Source organism: Lycium barbarum, chromosome 6, assembly GCF_019175385.1.
Source record: "Lycium barbarum isolate Lr01 chromosome 6, ASM1917538v2, whole genome shotgun sequence".
Taxonomy (NCBI): domain Eukaryota; kingdom Viridiplantae; phylum Streptophyta; class Magnoliopsida; order Solanales; family Solanaceae; genus Lycium; species Lycium barbarum.
The window spans coordinates 24,671,864-24,697,377 of NC_083342.1; the positions used below are offsets into that span (position 1 = coordinate 24,671,864).

At 38.2% G+C, this 25,514-nt stretch overlaps 1 protein-coding gene across 1 annotated transcript; it reads left to right on the plus strand.

Moving 5' to 3' along the window:
- Nucleotides 1-16,784: 16,784 nt before the first annotated feature.
- Nucleotides 16,785-19,194, plus strand: LOC132643957 (uncharacterized). The gene is made up of 3 exons (XM_060360490.1): nt 16,785-17,167; nt 17,312-18,069; nt 18,488-19,194. The coding sequence occupies exons 1-3, from the start codon at nt 16,785-16,787 to the stop codon at nt 19,192-19,194; spliced, it is 1,848 nt and encodes a 615-aa protein (XP_060216473.1).
- The last annotated feature ends 6,320 nt before the right edge of the window (nt 19,195-25,514 follow it).

The following is a 25,514-nucleotide window of genomic DNA, read 5'->3' on the forward strand; positions in this document are numbered from 1 at the left end:
GAGATTCTAGGATTGTGATAAGGCTCTGTTCTGATCATTGGATCTTGGCAGATCTTGCTCTATGCGGTACTCGATGGTAAGTTCCTAGATAAGTAATTTGAAGAGTTAAGAAGACTTAAGACTAACCAAGTTGGCTACGAGAAGGATAAGTTTCGATGAAATAGCGTAGAGTCTTCTGGAAGATTTAGAATTCTCTTTTGGGAAGAGTACGTAATGGTTTCGGGTTGTATTATTTACCTCTAAGAAATTACAATTCAAGGAACGACTTGGAAAAAGGGTGAAACAAAAGGATTAACTAGCTCAAAATATCTTACTAGTTCGGAATGTTTATGATTTAGTTTTGTCTAAAGGTTCATTCTATTTTATTTATGTATGTGATATCCGTTGTTTGTTTTAGAAGTATGGTAATTGGGTCCTTTTGGCTAAGTGCTAACGAGTTACGGTTTGGGTTTGTTTCTTGTTGTAAAGAGCTTCATGTTGGTTGTGATATGATTTCCTTGGTTACCGTAAGCTTGTCCTACTCTTGTTCTTTGTTCGAGGATAAGTGATTGCCTAATTGGTATATGATGTAATGACCCATTTTGTCGTTACCAGGATTCTTTCATTTTTACCCTCGCTGACCCTTTCCAGAGTCTTGTTAGAGCCGTTTTGACCGGAGGAGATAGTTGTCATGGTTCCCTAGGCGTCGTTTTGAGTTTTGGAGCATCTTTTAGAAAATATGACTTTCAGTGAAAACTGTTTCACCTAGAGTTGAATTAACGATGAGATCTTATTTGGGAAATCCGAGGTCGCGGGTGAATTCGTAGCGTGTTTTTATGTATATCTGCATAGTTTGTTTGTGTGTTTTGGGTCTCGGATGATAATCAAATTTTGGAATAAATTCGTGAAAGTTGATCTATTTTCTGGTTACTGGTGTCCGCCGCAGCGGCGTAGTGAGATCTTGTGCAGTTATCTGAATCGCCTAAACGGTGACTACTGCAGCGGCGATGACGTGTATCTGAATCTGATTACATTTGATCTATAGTTGGTGATTGGTACTTGATGAATTATCCCGTAGAATCCTCCGTAAAAGTAGTATTTGACTGGTTTCTAAGTAAGATAGGATAATAGTCGTTATAACGATGAGTTTACTCTAGACTAAAATGAACGATCTAGTGATTTTGTGCAATAGGAAATTGCACTAGTGCTATTTGACTTGTAGTTATTAGAGAGCAGTTGTGATTTAAGGGTATTGATGTTATAATGTGCAGTAGATAAACATATGACTTGATATAGTGATTATCATGGTTGTTTGTGAATTCGTTTACCAATATGTGTTACTAACCATTGTCGGCCTATGATACTTACTCAGTACGCGTGGATTGTATTGATATTGCACTTGTTACATCCTTTTTGGGGTGTAGATTGTTTTAGGTGGTTGATTCTGATACGAAGCGGGAATGTGCGATGCCTATCTGGAAGGCCTCGTCCCATTTTATTCCAGGACGGAGGTTAAGTCTTAGAATATAGTGGAAATCGGAATTCATTTAGTCGCTCTTGTACTAGTCTAGATCAGGTCATGGGAAAAGGGATTGAGTTTGTAATCGTGTATTTGTTGTAATCATATGAACACTTGAGTTTATTAAATATATATTATGATGTTTCGCTTTTATTTCTAAATATCTATTGGTTTAAATGATTCGTCTTTGTTTAATTGATGTATCATTTCGATAGAGGGTTCGCCTATCGAGGTGGGAAAGGTAGGTGCCCGTGCGGTCCTAAAATGGGTTGTGACATTTTCGAGATCTCTGAGTTACGTTCCGTCGTATTAAAGTAATGGTGAGCTTAGTTAAATTAGTTGTCTAAGTCAGAAAAGGGTTAAGTATGAACTTTGTGAAGCAGGTGTCTGAGTCCCGGTTTGTTGAGATAGATATGAGAAATAATTAATAAATTGATGGTAGTTGAGATTTGTCCAAGAGTTGATATATTGTTGTGACATCTTGATAAATAGTAAATTTGTCATAATGTGAGAAATATAGGGATGTTAAACAGTTCCGATAGGACGAGATGTTATGAAGAGTGTCCTAACAAATTAGTCTCGAGGAAAAAAGGTAAATGAGTTGGTGGAATAGATAAGGCTGTTGGGTTTCTCATGGTCCTTTTGTAGTATTAAGTCAGTGATAGAAACATAGAGGTTCGGGTAAGTCTGTGATAAACTGTTACTTGGCTTGAATGGTTGATAGGTAAAAGATTAACATAGTATTATTAAACAAAGCGTGTCGAGATATCAAATCTTAGTTTACTGATCTAAGAAAGATTTGTTGTTTGTGTTGGTGATCATAAGGCTCTAGAGAAGTTGTAATCGTTAGAAGTATAAATCGGGATTTGTATTATCAGACTCCGATATATTAGATGATGCCTATGTGTTGTAGCAATTCCTATGGTAGGTTCGAGTACAGAAATATGGAAATTGGGTCTTTGAGTTAAAGTTTTTCAAAGTTTTGGCTGATAAGATGAACGGATAGTAGTTAGGGTGCACTTGGTGCCGTGGAGGATTTCGTGTGGTTATAATGCATATCCTTGGGTTTTCGTCAACCTTCATATGCCCCTTCTTCATTCGAGGACGAACGATGGGTAAATTGGTATCTGATGTAATCACACGTTTAGCTATTATAGTGTTTTGACCGATTTAACCTTGTTGACCCTTCCCCAAGTCCCGTTAGTATGATCTATGACTTAATGAAGTCATTGGGTTCGTTTTCGCAAGGTTCGAGTGTACATTGAGTCATTGATGGAGAAGCTAGTAAAGTTAGCGGGTTAGAGTTGACCACGGTCAACGTTGGGCTAGGATGACCCCATGTCAATGTTTTGAAAGTTCCAACATGTTAATATGATGATTTTGAACTTGTCCACAAGTTTTGGTGAGGTTCCGAAGAGTTTCAGCGGGGTTTGGGTTTTGTCGCGCTCGTATTCGATGTTTTCGCCGTAGGTCTGTGGATAGAAACGGCTTCATATTGATCAAACGAACCTTTTTTGTGTGAAGTTTGAACCATTAGATCGGTATCGTAATTACGAAGCTTTAGCAAAAAGAATCATCGCGTTTTGCCTCTGGATGAGGGAGTTATGACCTTTTTCGTTAGGGTTGTTCCAGCAGGTCCGCTGGCAACAACCAACTAGCCGCTGCGGTTATCGACGGGAGGCAGATAGCCCTATTTTAATATTCCAAATCCTAACCATTACCCACAAGTCCCCAAGTCAGTTTTCAAGAGATAAAGAGGTAAACTTCATTCCATTCATTCGTGAAAACATCTTGGAAGGTAAGTCCCCACCTTTATTTGTTCCTTTTCCTTTCTTCTTCAAGTTTCATGATTATTATAAGGTCCATCAATGGTGGGTGAAAGTCCTAGAACCTTGAATAATTGATGGGTTGTTGATTTTGTTGTTGATTAATCACCTAGGAGTATAGATTTTCACTTTCTAGGAAAGGAATTTGATTTTTTATGGTTGGAATTGCATGTTGAGACTTAGGGTTCTAATAAAAATTGAAGCTTTGTTCTAAAATCTGTTGGAAAGAGTAAAATTAATTAGAAACCTATGAATTGAAGGTTAATGATTGTAGAGATAGAAGTTATGATAAATTCACCATTAAAGGATGGTTTCATCCATTGAAAAGGGTAGAAGTAAGTGGGTCTTCTTCCCCAAATTGTTGTTCTTGTTTAAAAAATGGTTTGTTCCTTACCTAGCATCATATTGTTAGACTTTGACCGTTCTGAGGTGCTTCGAAAATTGAAGGCTAGTGTGGAGTAGTTCGTGGCTCGTTTTCTGCATTCGAGGTAGGTTATGGCTTACTTTAGTTAAACTTTGATTAGTGCAATGTATGTATTGTGTAGAATTGATGGGAGAAAGCATGATTAGGTCTTAGGACATGGTGTTTGGTTGGATATTAGCTAGGTTGGTATGACTTCTAATTTTTTGGGCTCGTCGCCATTACTTTATGTACTGAAATATGAGGTGTAGTTGTATTCATACTGTGGCGATTCGGGATGGATTTCTATTTGGTTGATTGTTGTTGATGGTGGCTCATTGCCTTGTTATTGTGATTTATATATTTATGATAGTACGTAGATGAACACTTGATGTATGATTTACTGTTGATGATAATATATAGAAAAATGGAGCATCATGGTGAGACGGGTTGTATGATTCATTTCATGGTTGTGTTGATCTAAGTCTTTGTCACGACCCAGCCCCGTGGGCCGCGACTGGTGCCCTACTTGGGCACCCAAACGGACAAACATACCAAATTGTCATATAATAGCTCAGGTCAATTTTCAAATTCATCTTATAAACAGATCTGAAAATCATTATCATCTGAAGCGGTCACGTGTACAGAGATATCATATCAGAACAAAAAGAGGCGGCGGAATACACATCGCCGAATATATACACACATATACGAACATACAGGCCATTTAGGCCGCATCAAAATTTGATAGATTGGCGGAATGTACATCGCCGGGCACAAATATCACACGCTGCCTCAAATTGCATCAAACTGTCTCAAACACATTTCAAACACAACCATATATATACATATATATCAGAATCCGACAAGGCTATCAAATGGCGCAACGGCCCAAAACATATACAAATGCGCGCCGACAAGGCAGCCATGGCGAGTGGGATCATACAAACACACCTGTACAGAAGTAGGCACAACCCACATATACGTCTACAGACCTCTAAACAGACCAACCGAATCATATGGCGGGACAGGGCCCCGCCGTACCCCTAAACAAATACATACATATGTAGCGAACGAAGATATATACCAAAATGTAGGCTCCAGAATAAGAGGAGCACTCCAAATAGCAAAAGAGGGTGTCCTAAACTGGTGGATCACCAAACTGTGCGTCTGTACCTGCGGGCATGAAACGCAGCCCCCCCCCCCCCCCCCCAAAAAAAAAAGGGGGTCAGTACGAAATATGTATTGAGTATGCAAAGCAGAAGATACAGAAAACAAACCTGAGGCATAAACGAAATAGAAGTACAGAACATAAGTGCAAAACCAAAATATCAAAATGTTTACTCTCAAAATATAAGTCATGCATAGGGCACAGAGAAAATGGTCGCCCGCCCGTCGATGGCGCCATAACACAGCATAACACCAGAAGGTTTCAAATCTCCGTATCCCCGTCACACATCATCACAACATATCATAAGCCATATCACAGCATAACTCCATAAACAGAACCCGGCCCTATGGCGAGGTCTCGGGAACCGTAACACAGCATACTGCCGAATATATCATAGTGCGCACGATCACAAAACCGGCCCGGGAACCGGCGAACGATATCATAATAATGGGCACGAGCAGAGTAGTGCAGAAACTAATGCAATTTACATATCAAAACATTTATGAAACTGGACATAATCATATGACAACCCGTTAGGCAAACTAGTCCGGACAACTAATCAATACGGAGTTTATCTCACAAAAGTACTTCTGAAATCGTATTCATAGTTCAAAATGTAAATCAGAATATCATGGAGTAATCAAAACATTATTCTTTAATAGATAAAGTCATAAGCAAAAGTCTCTTTTCGATATCGAACAAAGTTAAGTCAATTAGGGCAACGAAGGAGACTCAGGGCTAGAGGGCCCACCTTGGTCCAAGTCGAGGCGGCGTACAAATTTTACAGACATTTGACCTTATGGAATCAACCATGAAAGCTTAGGGGTGATTCGATCATGTTTACGAAAGTTACGAATGCTTGAACGTTTCTTTTCAACAAAGCATAAGTTTCTAATTCAATTTCACTGAATGGAATAGTGCTAAAAGTAAGCTCGGATTTCTATGAATAGAATGATCCCCGAGGTTCAAACTCAAACCTAGTACATCTAGGACATGCCAAGATAAGAAAAGGGATAGCTTTACATACCTCACTTGCGCCTTACGCTCGTCCAAACTCAACCCCCGTTTCGTCCAAAATCTACAATTGGTCATAGTTGCCAAATATAAGTTCCAAGCTTTTATGAATTCAAACTTAAATTCATATTGTCTACCGAAATTTTGGCAGCATTTCCCCTATACATATAGCATCCCCATGACTTAGCTCGGCTCAATATATCAATAACAACAACCCAACAATCCAACAACACCAACAATTACCACAAAACGCACTATAACATAAATAGTCCTCTTTTCTTCATAGTTCAACGACTTCCATTCCAACTTCACACTATCAAACTAATATCAACATTTTCCATATCCATTAACTAATTCAAGATTATTCAAACATATTTCCATAGCATTCCAAACAATATTCATGAATTCAAGTCATCCCGCCAATTCTATATTCTATCCGAAACTTCTACAAATGCAACAAAACTACTAAATCACATTGTTTTCCTCCAAATTCATTAACAACAACCAAAATTCTCATTTTTGAATCTTACTTCCCCAATTACGTAAGATCTTTATTAAATATTTACATAATTTCCCATAACGACCCACAACCATTTTCAATACCAACTTGATTCATTAAACCCTTACTTACATCACAAACACCACAACAACACAACTAACAAACTAAATGGAATTTAATTCATCTCCTCCCTTCATCACCATGGCACACGGCCATGTACACACCCACACACATACACGGCTATGCACACACACATCACAACTCCATAATTCTCATCCAATTCTCATCGTCATAACATATATACTTATTCCTAACACAAAAGAATAGAAATCGTACCTTTTTCCTCAAACTTCCACTTGCCAACACAAGCACTTTCTTGCCTTAAAAATTATACCATGTTGAAGAGCATCCTTGAGTTAGTAATATTGCTAGAAAATTATGACTTTTGGATCAAAGTCTAAAGGCTTGGGATTTTTTTTCTCTTGGAGGGGGCCGAACCCCTCTCCCTTGTTCTTGCTCTATTTCTTTTATTTGTTTCATGAAGCTTCTAAGGGATAATGATCCTTTATAACTAATTTGGCACATGGAAATCTTTAAGATTCTCATGGGCTTGGCCATGTATGGCCGGCCACCCTCTTGAGTTCGGCCTAAATTGTCTCTTATTTTTTGGGCCCAACCCTCTTGAGTTCGGCCTAAATTTTCTCTTATTTTTTGGGCCCAACTCATTGTGGATCTTATTTGCAATTCCCGAAACAAATTTCCAAAATTCTAAATTTTGCCCTTGGCCTTCCTCCGTATTTCCGCAACAATATTTCTCATAAATATCACACACATATGTTAGATAAAATAAACATAGCATTATTTCTTTCAAGTCAAACTCATTTCTAATTTTCTGAATGCACAAAACATGGGATATAACAGTCTTGATGTGACTTGTGGCTTTGTAACTTGTACCTTCATCGCTAGTTTATTTGCATTAATTTACCATATGTACACTCATTTATGCATTCATACACTCATAAATGATGGAAATGGTTCGGTAACGATTCATGAAAAACTTGTGGCATGATGCCTCGTGTATGACATTGATAGTGCTATTATTTATAGTCCATACATACTAATGAACTGGAATACGTTGAGATGTACATTGTGATGTGAAATTAGTGAAGAAGTTAACATAATCTTCTTGTTGAACTTGTGATACTATTTGATACATAGTACGTGGTAAATTGATCATTGAGAGTGATATGACAATGTTACTATATATATATATATATATATATATAAAAAGGCACATTTGGCGGGGGTGAGGATATGGCCTAGTAGTGAGCTCGTGGTCCGAGGTTCGTTCCTAAAACGAGTAGTACATAATGTCAATCTGCATCCGAGATTCTTTTCGGAGCGGAGGATTTATGGCTCGGGTCCGATGAGTATCCGAAACGAGTGTACATGGACACCATGGGTCCCCTGCAGGTCATGACTTCTGGGCAATGACACCAGTGAGCATGTGTGTACAGTGTGTATTTGGCCAGTCCATTGCATGCACTTCATCATATTTTGCATTGTACATCATTACATTTTATTCTGCATTATTATATGCTCGTTTAGTTCTGATTTTTCTATGGTTTGTTGAATGGATTTTAGGATATAAATATGACCATTGATTGAGTTAAATTGTGAATTAGTGATTCTATCTAGGGACGAAACTTGGACTTGTGATTATTAGGTGAGATTATTGAGACTTGACAGACTTGTGGTTTAGAGGCTTCAGCTTAGGTCGTGACTCTATTATGGGATATTTTGTGACTAGGATTAGAGTAATAAGTGCCTATCTGTTTATCTTGTTTATTTTATGCTTATATACGTGAACTAATCTTAGTCGGCGTATGATGCTTATTGGTACATAGTGTTTGTACTGATACTACCTTGCTGCAGCCTTTTTGAGCGCAGATTGTGTTTCAGAGATTTCATCCAGACTATATTTCTAGCTTGAAGCTAGTTAGCTTGATCGGATTCGAGGGTGAGCTTCTACCCATGCCATGGCATCTGAAGATCTTTATTTCCATATTTCTACTTTCATTCCAGACATTATTTGTATCATATTTGCGATATACTTCATTCTTTAGACGTTGTTGGTTAGAGTCCTTGTACGATGACTTTTAGATTTTGGGGTGTAATAAATAAGACTTCCGCACTTGTATTATCTGTTAATTATGAGTAGTTTTATTTATTTATTCGTTCACATGATCATTGATTTCTTAAGTATAAATGATTAAAGAAGTTAAAATTGGCTAGTGATTAATGGGTTAACGGGTAAGGGTTCGCCTACTAGTGATAATAAGGTTGGTGCCCGCACGATCGGTAACTTGGGTCGTGACATGAAAACTATTTTGCCCACACGAATTTTGTTTATAAGTGATTGTCTGACTCTTTAGAGGTTGATAAATAAGGAAATTATTGTTTTACAAGCAGCGCTTTTCTCTCCTGATGACTCGAAGCAACCCCAAAGAGGAGGTCCTTTTAATTTTTAGAAATGGTTTCATTCGCACCAAAGCAGCAACATACTTTTAAGGCTGAAGGAAGAGTTTCGACCCCAGGAAACCATTCACACCCAATCTTCCATGGCTACTTCCGCAAATATGTTAATGATTTAGCCTTCTCATTCAAAAATTCACTTGGTTGCACTATATTTGATATAGCCTTTCTTATATGATGAGGGCTATTAAGTGGCCTCCTTACTTTAGAGCTAACAAAGAATCATCAATAGTTCCAGTCTAGATTTCTCTACATGAACCGTCGGTGATGGAATTGTGTAGAGAATATGTGGTAACCCTAATGGATGGAACGAGGACCAATGTAGAGGTTGAGACTTAATCTGGTACGACAATCAAGTCTCCGATTTAAAGGACAAGATTTGTTCTTCATTTAAATATTAGTTATGGCTTACAGTGTTTGGGCCACACATAAACTAATAAATGTCTAACACGTCATACGTGTATTGTGCGCGTCATACCTGTATTCTGTGGTCCCACGTGCCATCTGTGCGTCACACGTGCATCCCGTGACAGTTAGTAAAAGCTTTTTAAAAAATCACATATTTCTAAAACTTGTGTGTGAGGTATAAAATTAAATTAAATTGAACATAAGATTAAATTCACATTGGCAATAAATTCATAATCCATCAAGATACGAAATTTTTTATTAACAAGGCTTGTTATTTTATGATTTCGGTTTATTTTTTGTATACTATTTTTAATTTATGTCGCTGTAGGAAATTGTTGGGAAAATTGAATGATATTTGTAACATCAATTAATACTCCTTTTCATGAATCATTTAATTTTTTTAATGTAATACCATAAATATAGATATTAACAATCGTGTTGGATGTATTTTTCAATGTTTTTCTCTTAGTTTCTTGTGTTATCCATGTATTTTCGATAAAGTTCATTTGTTGAACCTGAAAAGGTGAGGCAACTTTCAATCGCTCTCTCTCAGTTGTCTCTATTACTTGTAAGTCTGTGGACTCTGATTTTAATTCAGCGTTACTCTCTCGTGTGCAGTTTCTCTTCTCAAACACCCCCCCCCCCAACCCTGTAAGTACTTGTCAAACCTTGATTATTTCCTCTTAGACCCCTTAGTCCTTCTACATTTTGGGGCATGGTGTGTGTGTTATCTTCACATTTGAGCGTGTGATATGTTATCACAACCCATTTAATATAATCCTATATATGGAGATATAGAGAATCATGTCGCATACATATTTCAATTAGAGTATTATTTTTTTCTTTTCTTGTGATTTTATTTTATTTTACCACAGTACTTTATTTCCCAAAATCTCTTCTTTTATTATATAGATAAATTTCATTCTATCTAAAGTGCATTTTTCTATGTATTAAGTGAGGAGTTAAAACACAAAATTTAAACGTCACCATCTCTCTCAGCGGACTCTGCAACAGGTAAGCCTCTGCACTCGACTGTAGCCACTCATGATACCCTGGGTCACTCCCTGCCTCGAACGTGTCTAGAGCTAAAGTGTCTGGACCCCAACTTACACGACCATTCCATTCCTTCAGGATCACCTCGACGTTCTTGATTTTCTGCTCGGTATGCTCAATGATGAACTGCTCGGGGTTCCCCATCTGGGGTATCACTTGCCTCCTACCAAATTTCCTTAAAACCGAGATGGGTCATAAGGACAGATTCCTCGAATTCCTATTAAGGGCACAAACGGGCAATTTTTGCCCCGAACCACTATATTTTCGGAAATAAAATCAAGGAATATCCACTGGATCCTGTCTTCAGTCAATCTTGCAAAGAAACGGGCCCAACCCCTTTGGACATGTAACGAAGGTTTGGATAGTAATTTGTAAGGTGGTCTATCCTGTTTTTTTTTGCTCACATACTGGATTCCTTCAGCCATGTTGACGTGCTTGATAATCCACCACTGTAGCAACATGTTACACCCTTGGAAATATCGGAAATGATTCTGGTATTTGTCTAAAGCCCAGAAAATGTCTGCCAATATGATGGGGGCTAGGTCGAAGCACTTGGTTTTCTGATCCTTGGCTATACCATAGAAGATTGCATGAGCCAAGTGGATAACCCGAGTGTCTACAGCCATCGATTCATTCTTTGGGAATACCATAGTGCCTAGTAGGGCTATGGCAAATGCCAAAGATCTGATAGCTTCCCATTCTTCTCTACTCCTGAACTCCCTTTGATACAGAGTATACCCAGTGACATCCTCGAACCTCTAGTACAGATCCCTAAAGGCTACAGTGGGTCGTTGTGCCTAGGGCACTTCAGTCAATGCATGAAACTTCATGATTTGGACAACAGTTAGCCTTTGTGGGAATAACAGGTTGTGATCTGGCTAGTGTCGTCTCCTTAGACAGGTTTCATTGCTGTCTATGGCGTCTCTGATCTCTTCCAGGGTTAGAGTCATTTCGATATCACCGAAACGGAACAACATTTCCTTGTTGTCCCAATGCCCGGTCAGGACCTCAATTAGTTCTGGACGACCCTTCATTGTCATGATAGAGGGGTAGGTGACCTAGAGTGCAGTTAACTGTCCTTCGATGGGTATCACCCAACTATTCCCACGAAGCCCTCAACAAGTCCGGAGCCTCGGTAACTATGTCATATCGTATTCTGCCTTCCATTTACAAAACAAAACACGATTAAGATTCCACTCATCCCCACATGATTAATGGTTCATCACATAGGCACAAAACATGCTTCCATATAGCACATAAATGAAATGCGCTGCTCTTCGGGTCATAGACCGTCCGAACATAGGGTGGTCTCTCTTAATGAGCTTTAGGTAGGTCTGAGATACCCAAAGCTCGTCTAGGTATGAATGCTCTAGTTCAGTAGGGATTTGACTTAGCTCTATCCTAGTTTTACTAGAGTGGGATTTTCACAAAAGACCAGGAACCCGAGCGGACCACTAGGGCTGAACCGTTAGGGCTGTGGGACTACAATGAACCAATCCCATCTCATAACGGTTTCAAAATAAATGTTTTGGTTTTATACTGAAGGTACGACTGCGTGCTTAAGTCGCCTTTGGAACAAAGTGTAAAATAAATGCCAGGAGTGGCGGAGTTGTGATATGCATGGAATGACAGTTATATTTGCGGGAATTTAAACACACAAACAGTTAAAGAAAATATACCCACATTTTATTGGAATCCTTATGTTTAGAACCTTCAAGTCCCCAGTGGAGTCTCCATTTGTGACGGTTCGCATTTTCGCGGGCGGGGTTAGCGCTCAGAAAAACTGTTTCGAAATTGTTGGTGCTCTTTCGGACTTTGTTTTAAAAGAGTCACCACCTAATTTTTAGGAAATTAGGAAAACCAGTTTTGAAGGGTTTATTCATACACCGTGAAAAATCCTTCTTAATCCAAAGTTCTAGGTAAGGGTTATGATGATCCCCCAGGGAAAGTGTTAGGCACCCCAGTATTAAGGATCCGTACTATACGATTGACCTTTGAATTCCAGTGTGTGAGTTTTTGCATGAACTGTTTATTTAGTGCTTATTTCCTGTAAAAGTCTGTCATTATGCATATCATTTTTTGAAACAATTGAATGTAACCCCTTTACATAAAGGGTATTTAGGTTCGGATTTATAATATTTGGATACAATTAGTTCCTTTTATATTTAAGGATAGTGGTAGTTTTTGTAAAGATAAAAAAAGTTCATTTAAAGTATGGGATAAATAAATTTTGTTAATGTTTGACTCATACATGGTCCGGGTTAATCCGTTTAATACATTTTTTAGAACGTCCTTATCTAAAACTTTATGTTTACAAATGGTTTATACGGATTCAATTTATAAGAGATTTATTTACATAATCAAATTATCTTTCTTGGACTGGGAATTTTAACTTAAAGCCCGATGATTTGTAAAAATAAACAGTAAAATTTTGACACGGGCTTTGGCCCAAATTTATGCTTTTTTCTGGAAACTCAATTAGGTGTTCGCGGCTCGTGGCTATAAGGAACAATTAGATAAAATATGCTGAGAAACATTCTCTCTCTAGAAATATGACAAAAATAACGCACCTCACGCGCGGACCTTTTTAACACCATCTCCGACCATGGTCGGCCACCCCCTTCCCGTCGGTGGTCAACCCATCCCTACCCACCTTATTTCTAACGATCTTGATGCCTCCACCAAACCATCTTATGCAGAAGTTGCTGTCCCCTCAAGCTCTAAAGGTCCTAAGCTAAAATATAGACCACCGGAAATCGTTAAAGGCAAACCGGCTGTTTTCTTCTCCCCTTTGGAAGAGGAGCAACTGGCCAAAGCGTGCAGATTCACTTTATTGGGGAAATTTTCTCATGGAAGAGCCACGATTGTCGAGATCCGTCGAGATTTCAAAGCTAGGTTTCTGACCAAGGGCCCGATGACGATTGGTCACTATAGCTCAAAGCTAATTTTCATGGATTTCACTGACGAGGCTGATTTTCACAACATCTATTTCAGAGAAAAACTTGTTATCATGTGGGATCTGATGAGAATCCTTAGATGGACCAAAGATTTCGTCCCAGAAGAGGAGACAACTCTCGCACCGGTTTGGATCTATCTCCCAGGTTTGAAATGGCATTACTATAACTGGGATGCGCTTCAGCGAATTACTGAACCGATTGGAAATATCCTGGTGGTGGACAAAGCGACAACCACGAAATCTCGACCTAACTGTGCAAAGTTAAAGGTCGAAATCGATTTGTCTATTCAAAGGAGGAATTCGGTATGGATTGGGATCAAGGATGAAGGAGGTACTGAAATGGGTGGTTTTTGCAGACGATTGAATACGAATCAGTTCCGGAATACTGTTTCAAATGTATGCACCAGGGACACTCCGAGGTCGTATGCTTTCGCGGGACAGATTTTTCGGCACATCGTGATAAAAGAGAAATTTTGCAGAACGCAAAGGATTTCAATGAAGCTCCTCTTTTTACCAATGATTTTGCTGGACCCAGCAGGAATGTTCATCCCGTAGCTGGGCCCAAGGTCGATAGTGTGATGAAAAAAGAAGCCAATCCTAGGGAAGGAAGGTTCCCCCAAAACGAAAGGGCATCAAAACAGATTGCTAATGAGAAGGGTAAGAGCGAGAGGAATATCAAGAAAAGATCTTACAAAGGAGTCAAACCAACTCTTTCTAGCTGGAGGCCTAAACCAGTTTCTAATGTTCTCGATCAACCTATTACCTCTAGTGAGCAGAAGGATACTCATGAGCCTTTACCAGTTGCGTCTGTGGTTGTAAATGACTTAGCCCAAGACAGCGTGGTGAATTCTATTGAGCCTTCTTCAATGGTTGCAGAGGAGACCCCTGTGAAAGTGAAAAATATGTTTCGTCACTTGGAAAATTTTGTGGATGCTGTAAGCAGCCCTCTTGGGTCTGACTTTGATGAGGCATACATGGTCCCTAACACCCCTCCGTCCTAAATTTTAAAATCCCATATTGTCCCTGCTCTAATTACCAAATTGGTTCTAGCAAAATCTTCATTTGATAATTTTCAGCCCCTGAGGATTTCATCTTCGGCCCCTACTATTAAAAGTGTTTTTGCCCCTGCTTCCAAAGATGATTCTGAACCCCGCTCGTCGTCTTCTTCTGAAGAAAGGGCTGGGGAACTGTCTAGTATGCATACGGGTGAAGGTGATTCTAACAGGGTGATTTTTGCTAACGATCCTATGGGGATAAATTTCACTGTTGACATTTGGAATTCTGATGATAGGACTGATGTAAACCATAGTCTGCAATCCAATGGTGTTGAGGAGGATCCTTTTATTCCGGATGATGTTGAAACAAGTGAATATGAATTGGAAGATAGTGAAGATAAAGCGAGTGACGAAGAAAGGGAGGCTGCTGAGGAGTTCGAGAATGTAATTCTTCGGACGAGGAGAATCTCATATAAGCCTTTGCCCCGAGAACTGCTTGGCACGAAGGGGAGACTATTAATGCAGCTGATCAGCAGTTGAATCAAATGATTCTCAAAGGCAATCCCACCCCAAGATTCAAAGGGAAAAAAAAGGAAGTTGAAAAAATTGACTTCGACCTTGGGCCTGTTACTAGGGCCAAGGGGAATGCTACTCAAATTGGTTCCACCTCTCAATGGGTTTAATGTTTAATTGCTTTATTTGGAATATAAAGGGGGGGGGGGGGTAAGATCTCGGGGAGCTTTTGACAGGCTAAAGTTCCTCACAAAACTGTATAAAGTGCATTTTGTTGCTCTCCAAGAGCCCTTAGTGGAACAAACAAAAATTGATGATTTCAGAAGAGGTTTATTTTTTGATGGATGTCACTCTAGTAGTAATGGTAAAATTTGGGCATTCTGGAATTCCGCTATCTCTGCTGCTGTTTTTAAAGAAGATGACCAGCAAGTGACATTCAAACTATCTTTTAAAGGCTCGGACGAGGTTTTCTGGTTGTCTGTTGTCTATGCTAAGACCAAGACTCATCTCAGGCTACCTTTGTGGGAAAGTTTGAAGAATTGCAACCAAGAAATTAATGGTCCTTGGTGTATAGCAGGGGACTTCAATGCTATATGGGAGGCAGATGAAAAGAAAGGTGGAAGACCACATAGAATGGAAAAAAGTTGGGATTTTCTAGCCTGTAGTGAAGAATGTGGTATGGTGGATGCGGGTTTCTCTGGCCCCAGATTTACCTGGTGCAATGCTAGTGACTTTGGCCAGAGGATTTAGAAGAGACTCGATAGGGTTCTCATTAACAACAAATGGACTGCTAAGTTTCATAGATGTGAGGTAGAACATCTTGCTAGCACTGATTCTGACCATACACCTATGCTAGCAAGGTGTTCTATGACAGACTCAAACCATATCAAGTATTTTAAATTTCTCAACTTTTGGGCTGATCAATCAGACTACCTAGATGTGGTAAGATAGGCTTGGGAACTGGAGGTACAAGGGAATATAATGTGGAGACTTCAACAAAGATTGAAACACACTGCTAGATCTTTGAGTAGCTAGTCCAGAAATCAGCTTGGGGATGTTTTCGAGAAAGTAAAGGAGTGGGAAGAAAAAATGGCCCATATGGAAATTCAATACATTGATGATGATGATGTGAACAGTAGAGCTTAGATCCACCGAGCGCAGGCTAAACACACAAGATGACTTAAATGCGAGGAATCCATTCTGAGACAAAAAGAAAATGTGAAATGGTTGGAAGAAGGCGACTCTAATATTAAGTTCTTTCGTGCTATTATAAATGAAAAAAGGAGAAGACTCACCTGACACAAAATTCAAAAGGAGGACGGCCAATGGATTTCTGGAGATCACGATATTGGAGAAGAAGCGATAAGATTTTTCCTTCACCAATTCACTAAAGAGGGGTCGCATACAGTCCCCGATCATATTAATTGTATTGAGAAGGTGCTGTGTCAGCGAGATAATGATAATCTGTGCTTTTACCCGAGGAGGCGGAAATAAGGAAGGCTATTTTTTATCTCGACAAAAACAGCGCCTCGGGGCCTGATGGATTTAGGGGCTGCATCTTTCAAACCAGTTGGGAAATCATCAAGAATGACATTGTTGAATTCGTTCAATGTTTTTTCAAGGGTGCAAATCTAACCAAATTCTACACAAGCACTTATCTCGTGCTTATTCCAAAGGTAGAACACCCTGTCTCTCTAAACGAATTTAGGCCAATAAGCTTGAGCAACTTCCCCAACAAGATCCTTTCTAAGATTTTGAGCACTAGATTGTCTCCAATGCTCAAAGTTTTAATCTCAGAAAATCAGAGTGGGTTCGTTCCGGGCAGGTTGATCACGGAGAATATTCTTCTTGCTCAAGAGGTGATTCATGACATAAGAAAAAGTATGATCGGGGAAAATGTAGTTTTGAAGTTAGATATGTCCAAGGCTTACAACAGAGTTGATTGGGATTTTCTGAAGAATGTTTTTACAAGATTCAGTTTTTCTGACACTTGGATCGATATGGTATTGAGACTTGTTTCTGGGAACTGGTACTCCATCTTGATTAATAGCCACAGGAGGGGCTTCTTTCATTCTACCAGAGGTTCAAAACATGGGGATCCTCTATCCCCATCTCTTTTTCTATTAGGGGATGAGGTTCTTTCCAAGCTGTTAAATAGACTCCCTTTGCATCCCCAATTTTTCGGCTTTCAAATGCAGCCTCGTGGCCCTCAGATTACGCATCTTGCTTATGCAGATGATGTGATCATCTTCATAGCTAGAACTCGGTCTTCTATTGAGCTGGTCCTTCAACAGCTTAGGTTCTATGAGTAGTGTTCGGGTCAGTTGATCAATGCCAACAAGAGCTACTTTTTAGTGGCTCCAGATACTGCTGATAATCTAATCCGGGCGCTCAAACTCTCTACTGGCTACAAACATTGTGATTTTCCTATAACTTATCTAAGGTGTCCCCTTTATGTGGGAAGAAAGAAGATTGTTTTATTCAATGAAGTGGTGTCCAAAATTGTAAGAAAAACCAATGGTTGGCAAGGTAAACTTTTATCTATAGGGGGAAGGGCAGTGCTCATCAAACATGTTTTTCAATCCCAACCCCTTCATCTTTTGGCTGCTATAAATCCCCCTAAGACTGTCATAAAACAAATTGAAGCTTACTTGGCCAAATTTTTTTGGGGATCTTCTGATGGGAAAAATCGATACCATTGGTCTTCATGGGATAATTTATGCTATCCTACAAAGGAAGGAGGGTTGGGGTTTAGAAGAATTATAGACATATCGGAAAGTTTTGCTTACAAAAGATGGTGGAGATTTAGATCGGTCAAAACCTTATGGTCAGATTTCCTACTTGCCAAATATTGCAAAAGAGTTGGACCAGTTGAGAGAAAATATCAATCTGGGCAGTCTCATTGTTGGAAGAAATTCATGGAGATAAAATTTGAAGCAGAAAAAAATATCCTCTGGAGGATTAACAGGGGGGATATTAGTTTATGGTGGGACAACTGGACCGGTCAAGGGGCTTTAGCATTTATGGTCGAGACAGCAGGGGCAAATTTAAAGTTACTAGTGAAAGATGCCAGAATCGATGGAGAATGGGCCTTTCCTGAGCTTCATCAACTTCCTGAATATATTATCGAACTCATTAATTCCATTGAGGTTGGTGATCCTGATATTCCAGATCTCGCTATTTGGATGTCATCAGTGCCAGGTAAGTTTTCTACCAAATCGGCTTGGAACATATTGAGGCAGTCCAGAAATAACAAGAGCACTCTTGCTAAGCTTTGGCATAAATTTCTCCCCTTTAAAATTTCCTTCCTAATATGGAGAGCTCTCAAAAGAAAGTTGCCTTTCGATGACATTTTACTGCGTTTCAACATTTCTCTCGTCTCTAGATGTCACTGTTGTTTTATGCCACAAAGAGAGACTATGCTACATGTTTTTGTAAATGGGGATTGTGCAACCAAAGTGTCGAAATTTTTTGGGGCCCCTCTCGGTATCATTTGGGAGGATGTTTCTCTTATTGCTATGTTGTTGAAATAGTGGAGCGCCAAGCATTTTAATTCAGTCCACAAGGAAATTCTAACAGTCTTACCTTTGATCATTATCTAGGAGTTGTGGAAATCTAGGTGTGCCGCTAAATTCGGTGAGAAAAAGATGTATGTTTCCAACTGTCTATCAAATTTTCTTTCATCTCAAATGGATCCTGGCTAAGTATGATATGAACTTCGACTGGGAATCTCGCTGGCCAGAGATTTGCAATACTCTCATGAACTCTCGAGATGAGTTCAAATGTACCATCATTAAATGGGAAAGGCCCGAACTGAATTGGGTAAAATTAAATACGGATGGTAGTAAATTCGGTGATGGTCACATCGGGGCAGGTGGTGTTATCAGGGATTTCGCTGGCCATATGCACATGGATTTTACAAAAAGCTTAGATACGGGCAGCCACAACTATGCTGAGGCAAAGGCTTCCCTCTTTGGGCTTCGGTGGTGCAAGGAGAATGGTTTGCATAATGTCATTTTAGAGTGTGACTCTAAGTTTGTCGTAGATATGTTGAAATATGCTTGTGCAGTACCTTGGCAACTGTACCATATTATTGAGGAGACTAGAAAGATTATTTCTCAGATTAATGTGGTCACACAACACTGTTTTAGGGAAGGGAATCAAGTAGCGGATGCCATGGCTAAAGTGAGCACAAGGGGACAAGATATGATCGTCTACAACTGTAATAACCTCCCAAAAGAGGCTCTCGGCCCCTTCAGACTGGATTTAATCCAAATGCCATCGTTCAGGCGCAAGCATGTTAAGATACAATTTAGAAGCCGCTAAGGATTTCTGCTGTATAGTGCTTATTCTTTTGCTACATATGCCTCCTTCATCTCTCTTCTCTTTGTTCTTATAGGAAGGAGTATATGATTCTTTTGTTGCAATTTTTGGGTAATGGGGAATTTTGTAACCCCGTTTTACCCCAGGCAGGGTGGTAGCTAAGCTCTCCTGGCCTCTTAGCTGTAATCTATGTCTTTATCAATAAAAAAAAAATTAGGTGTTCGGGTCTGTTGGTTTTTAGCCAAAATTTTGTTTCCCCTTTTGTTACTGTGCTCAGCCCAAGACATGTTTTCTCTCCTCTTTTCTGAGAAAAAACTTTAGTTAAGTGGGACTATAAAACGTGACTTCAGATTGGGCCTTAACCCCTCAAAAATTCCACTTTTTTTTACTGGGTTTAGTCCAAAAAGATTTATGTTTGGTATAGGGTGGTTGGACCTCGGGCCAAATGGCCAAGCAGTGAAGAAGGAAAGAAACAAAGACCCCAATTAGTTTATATTTTTACTGATCTTTTCACCTACATAACTGTACACACATACATATATTTCATCCTATTTATTCACAAATTAATGTAATATGCATATACATTTCCATGCCCTTTGGACTTTATTGGAGAGGACTTGGGTGATGGGGAGGGAAAAGTCATTGCCATCCTCGTTCCTGATGCCGCACAAGTTCCAAGAGGTTTCAATAACCTCCGGCATGGCTAGTCACCAGGGCAAGGTTCAGATCCCCCCCCCCCCCCCCCCCCCAAAAAAACAGCTTTGTCCAATACAACCATGGAGGATATAAACTTACATATCCATATACAGACTTGGAATAGATAGGACTAGTCCAATGCACATAGTTATAGTATAACAGGTGAAGAATATGAAGAGAATAGATGGATGGTCCCAGCAGATGTACAACTCTAATAAATCAAGACCAAAGCAACTGAATATGACTTAGACAAGGAGGAAGTACCATACATGGACATAATGTGACCAAAACTAGACTGAACCAAACAATCACAACATAAGCAGACATATAGAGGTGGCATAGTCCAAAGCAGTCTTGAATCAAGTAGGCATGGTATAAACAAAACAAGTAAAGGCACATAGACATAGGGTAAGCAAGCCTTAGTACTGGTACAATATAACAGAGATGAGCAGCAGATTTGACATTCACAGAGGGCATATAGAGTTATTCATGTGAAGCCCCCAGCAAGGATAGATGACCTATGCACATCTAAAGTAAGTCTCCACATAACCTTTATATGCCATATTTTAAGCCTGGATGATTCTCACACATGATGCATGAAATGCACAGGAGAACAAGGTCTGTAACTCTAGTGGATATGATATAGATAGACTTAAGCCGGTGAATCAGAGTCCTCTAATTGAAACAATCATTTTCCAATAAGCAGTACACAAGGTAAGCAATTGATCTTTAATTACTATGACATTAACAGAAATAGAGCATAGGCAGATTTGATTATGCCAAGGACATATAGGAAGGGTCATGGCTTTGCTAGCTTAATGAGCATAAGTAGGATGCTGCATTGCCCCCAAGATCATTTAGTTAAAGGTGAAGAGAAAACAACTAGAATACAGGCAAGGTCCAGTGTAAGCAATACCAAGAGATTTTAAGCCCTAGTGATTCTATGTAAGTTATGCAGTTTTTAGTATAGCAACTGTATTTTCACACACACTTTAAGCAAATAGAAAGACTAACAATCCCAAGGATACACAGAAGATTCGATATTTTTAAAGTTCAAAGTTTTGAAATCCTTTTTAGACCATCTTCCCTAATCCTATTCCATTATAGAAAGAAATAGGTTAATCCTATAAAAAGATGCACATGATTAAACATATTCACGATTAGTGGCCTACTCTTAACTTTCTCATTTTTTTTAGCTGAACAGTATTCATAATTCACCTGGGACCATTTCAAAGTTCACTTGTTGTTATTATACCCTTGGCTAGTATTTAATTTTTCACCAAGGAGCAGTACACTTATTGAAATAGGGCCAGGTTCATTTATTATCCTCTAACTGGGTTTGGACTAGGAAGCTCAAGAACACATCTCAGAAATTTAAGACATGATACATTATCTGGAGTACAATAAATAAAGAGTTAAATGTATTCCTATGTCATCATGCTGCTGACTTAAATTAATATAAGCTACTTCTCTTTTCCCTTTTTAGTATTCTAGTGTTTTAAGAAAACCATTTCAAACACAGATAAAACCAAAACCAATGCATACAGAACCCTATGTAGGTTTTATCTCTAAACCAAGTCCAACTAGATGTTAGAGGGTCCTCACAACTTATTATGTTGTTCAAATAAAACTTTTTGACTTATTTTTCAGCAATCAGTGATCATATACCTACTTAAAGTCTCTCTCTGTTTCCAATTTTAAGCAATACCTACAATCCTCAAACTATTATGTACCATCTAGTCTAGTCAACTAATCCCTAAAGCGTACCTGAGTAGGTCAGCAGTTGAATCCAAACATCAAACATTATGACCAGGTTTAGTGATCTAAGCGAACAACCATTAGTGCAAAGGAAGTTCATTTTTAGGACCCATTTAACTCATCAAAATGGAAAAATGCCATCCAAGTGTGCAAACATAGAAAGTTACACCCCATAAACTTGTGAGATATGCCATGACAATCTTTTATTTGGGAAGAAAGATACTATGGATCAAGTGAGACCTGACCCTTTCTCAATCTTCTCCTAAGATGTCTTTAAAAAGACTTCTCCATTCATCAAGTGGTTTATACTTACATATCTACACTCATGGTCCTCTTCTCTCATTCTTAAGCAATGCTAAGGGAGTTGGACAGCTTAGATTATAAAGCCAATTTCCTCAAGGTTTCAACTATAATCCTGTTGTACCCTCTTCTTTTTACTCTAACAGGACTTACAGGATCCTATATGTTTATCTTGTTTATCCTCATTTTATGCCTAAGCAAACAGTGTGATCAACAGTTATTATCAGCCCATGTTCCTCATCAATGTACAAAAAAAAAAAAAAAATAGGTCTCATGTTTTAAAGGCAAACCTCAACATCTAAGCTATTCAGGACTTAGCAAAACATGACCTAACCTACTTCATTTCACCATTCTCCTACTGCTTTAAATTGTTAAATTGGACACTTAAGGTCACCTATTAAACCAGAGTCGGTCCATGAAAAAATATCAATACAGATGCAAGAACTTATAGCACACTAGCTTACTTTCATAACATAAGTTGCTTCACCAATTAGATAGAACACATAATGGGGCTAGGGGAAAAAACAAAGAGATTAAAGGCAACAGAACAAATTTTCAAATTCTTAACAATTATTTTTTCTCCTATTTTTTTAATCTTTCACTCCCCAAAATAGCCACTGATCAGTTTAAGAACTAACAACCACCTTGCTAGCTGGCAAAACTAATCAGATTTATCTTAATCAACTTCAAGTATGACCTGGTCCTAAAGGTTTACCCTTTTCTTTTCAGCTCCACCAAACCCTTTAGGACATAGAGATAGACTAGTTTCAACATGTAAGACTTGTAATGTGAGTTACACCAAGACAAGTTTGTAAACACCATATGTTTAAGTCATACAAGTTCAGACAAGAGATTGAAACACATAACCAAAATGGAAACAGGTTCATATTCACATTGGTTTTAAGATTTGCTAAAGACATAAGCAGTTTGGCACACATTCTGGCTTAGACTAGGTGGAGCCACAATCACAGATGTGTCAATTATTAGTTTACCAACCCAAAAGCCAAATTGAACTAGATTCCATTTCCAATTGTATATTAATTGAGCAAAAGCTATTAACTAGTGCTGATTTTATCTTATTCTGTGTGAGTGAGGTCATTTAAGATGGAAAACGTGTTCAAGATACATTAGCCACACTATTTCACAGCTTAAATAGAAGCATTGAAATCACATAAGTAAACAAACCACTATGAAGACTAATCAGCCTATGTTAGGTAGGTTTCAACATGGTATTCAAGCTAGCTACACCATTTTTTATTAAGTGAATCATAAACTAAACACACGACTAGATGGGATAGTTCTTAAGAACATGAACTGGTATTAGCAAACATTAAGACCCAAAAAGATTAACTAATAAGACACCCTTAGACTAGGCAAAATCTAAATGAAGGAAACAAAATGAATAAGGAATTACCTTTTATACGTGCAGCCAAGAAAAGAATGGACCTTGGAACCTTATGCTTCCAATCTCGAAACTCAGCCTCACAAAATATAGAACAAGCAAAGAAAATAATTTTAGAATTGAGAAAAAACTCCAACTCTTAAGGTCAAAATCTTCAAATTTTACAGAGAAGCTTTAAAAATCGAATTTTCTAGCTTGTTGAAACTGTCCAAACTTTTTTCCACCCTTTTTCATGATGAGGGTAGGGTACTATTTATAGAACCCCAAAATTCATCCAAACTTTACCGATGTGGTACAAACCTTATTTTCAGAACTAAAAATTCAATACACGAAATTAATGATCCAGATCTAAAGACAACCAACGTATGCAGTCTGATCTAACCCATCTTGGGTCAATCTGAGCCAACATCTAAGGGCCAATAAGAAATCATGAAAAAAACAAAACAATACAACCTTAAAGCAACAGAAAATTGCAGGTTTGACTCGAAATCTAAAGAAAAGAGTAAAAGCAGGGATCTATTACCGTGTTTAGGATGAGTTTTGAGCGAAATCATGTTGAAACATTAATTGTTTCACTCTTTTGATCATGCAAAGACTGTCAAAAGTCTGAGAGGTATGCATTTTTGCCATATCTGGCATGAGAGAGGAAAAAACAAGGGGCGACGCCTTAGGGTTTTAGAGGAAAGGGGAAAGGGAGGAGAGAGAGGGAGTATATAAGGCTGCGTTTGTTGTGAGAAAAATGAAATGAGGGAGTATTACTTCCTTCCTTATATGCGCGTCTGGTCCATTAGATGGACTAGGCCTAGTCTGATTTTAAACAAAATGAATTTGGCCCCTTTCCCCTATGTATATCACGTGTGTATATTTACGTATACCATACTTATGTACGCGTATAGAGTAAAGTAGGTATTTAATAAACGGATAAAAACTAAAATATTGGTTATTGGTCATAATATTATAATTATAAGCAAATTAGGATGTAATTATCCTATTTAAATAATTTAAGTGGCCAACTGTGTTAATGGGCTTAATTTTGCGAATATGGCTCTAATTGATTCTAATCCAACTGATTATTTCAATTATGGCCATATTTGTCCTAATTAGCAAATTTTAAAAATTAAATTGTATTAATGACCTTAATTAATTTGAACCAATGAATCTGGTTATTTCAATTAAGGCCATTAAGCGGCTAAATTTGCAAAAATGACCCCAATTTCCTTAAACCATGAATTGGTTGAATTAATTGTGGCCATAACCAAAATAATTAATAATAAATTTTCAATAAGGACCACTTAATTGAATAATTAAAACATTTGTAGAAAATTATAAATAATTTTGACAAATTACACAATTATACAAAATTAAAGATGGAGGGGTGAAATGGTTAATTATTTAAATTACTCGAACTCCTTGGATTGAAGGGAATAAAGTATCTGCTAATTTTAATTTTTGACAATTTAAAAAATCACACAAATGATTATTATTTTTTCAACAAAATGCCCCTTTTTTTTCTTTTGAGTAAATCTAACAAATACCTCATAAATGTCATGAAAAGTATCAATTAATTTCTAAATAATTTTATGATGTCATATAAATCTTTTTACCTCTACTCCCAAATACGAGGTGTCATGACACACTCTATAAGTCCATGAGGGACATATCTTCTATATGAATGCATTTGAATCTTGGACCTCCCCATTATGCCAAAAGGTTAAGTTTCCTGGTCAGAATCTGGAAAAGCTGCCAAAATTAAGAGGTAAGCCTGTCTGACCATAAATGACTTTGTGTAATTATCATGGGGGAAAGACCTAAGCTAATTTGTATTTCATTGAGTAAGTCTGAAATTAGAAGTCCTCACATGGTCTCAACTGTTTCATGAGCGCTGTTTTCTCCTAATTTTGAAAAAGACAAGGGAAGAGGAGTGCAATTTGAATATGTCCAGGTCTTTTATGCATATGTTGTTTGAATCATTGTATGAATTGGGTGCTTGAATATTGAGTAGGTAATGATCATAGTGAAGAGGAGATAGATAATGCAATTTGGTCTTTTCTTGAGGGTGAAATGTATTGTTCTGGCCCCATTCTTAGTCTGTCCTTTCTTAAAACCAACCTTAAGATGAGGTGTATATGATTTTGTTAGGATTTTCGTGATCAAAAAGGGCTAAAAT

What these genes read in the sequence shown, in the direction of transcription:
- LOC132643957 (XM_060360490.1), top strand. Translation starts at nt 16,785, where the DNA reads ATGTCCAAGGCTTACAACAGAGTTGATTGGGATTTTCTGAAGAATGTT. An exon ending in CTGGTCCTTCAACAGCTTAG is followed by an intron (nt 17,168 to 17,311) that starts GTTCTATGAGTA and finishes AACTTATCTAAG; the next exon opens with GTGTCCCCTTTATGTGGGAA. An exon ending in TTGGATGTCATCAGTGCCAG is followed by an intron (nt 18,070 to 18,487) that starts GTAAGTTTTCTA and finishes GTGGAAATCTAG; the next exon opens with GTGTGCCGCTAAATTCGGTG.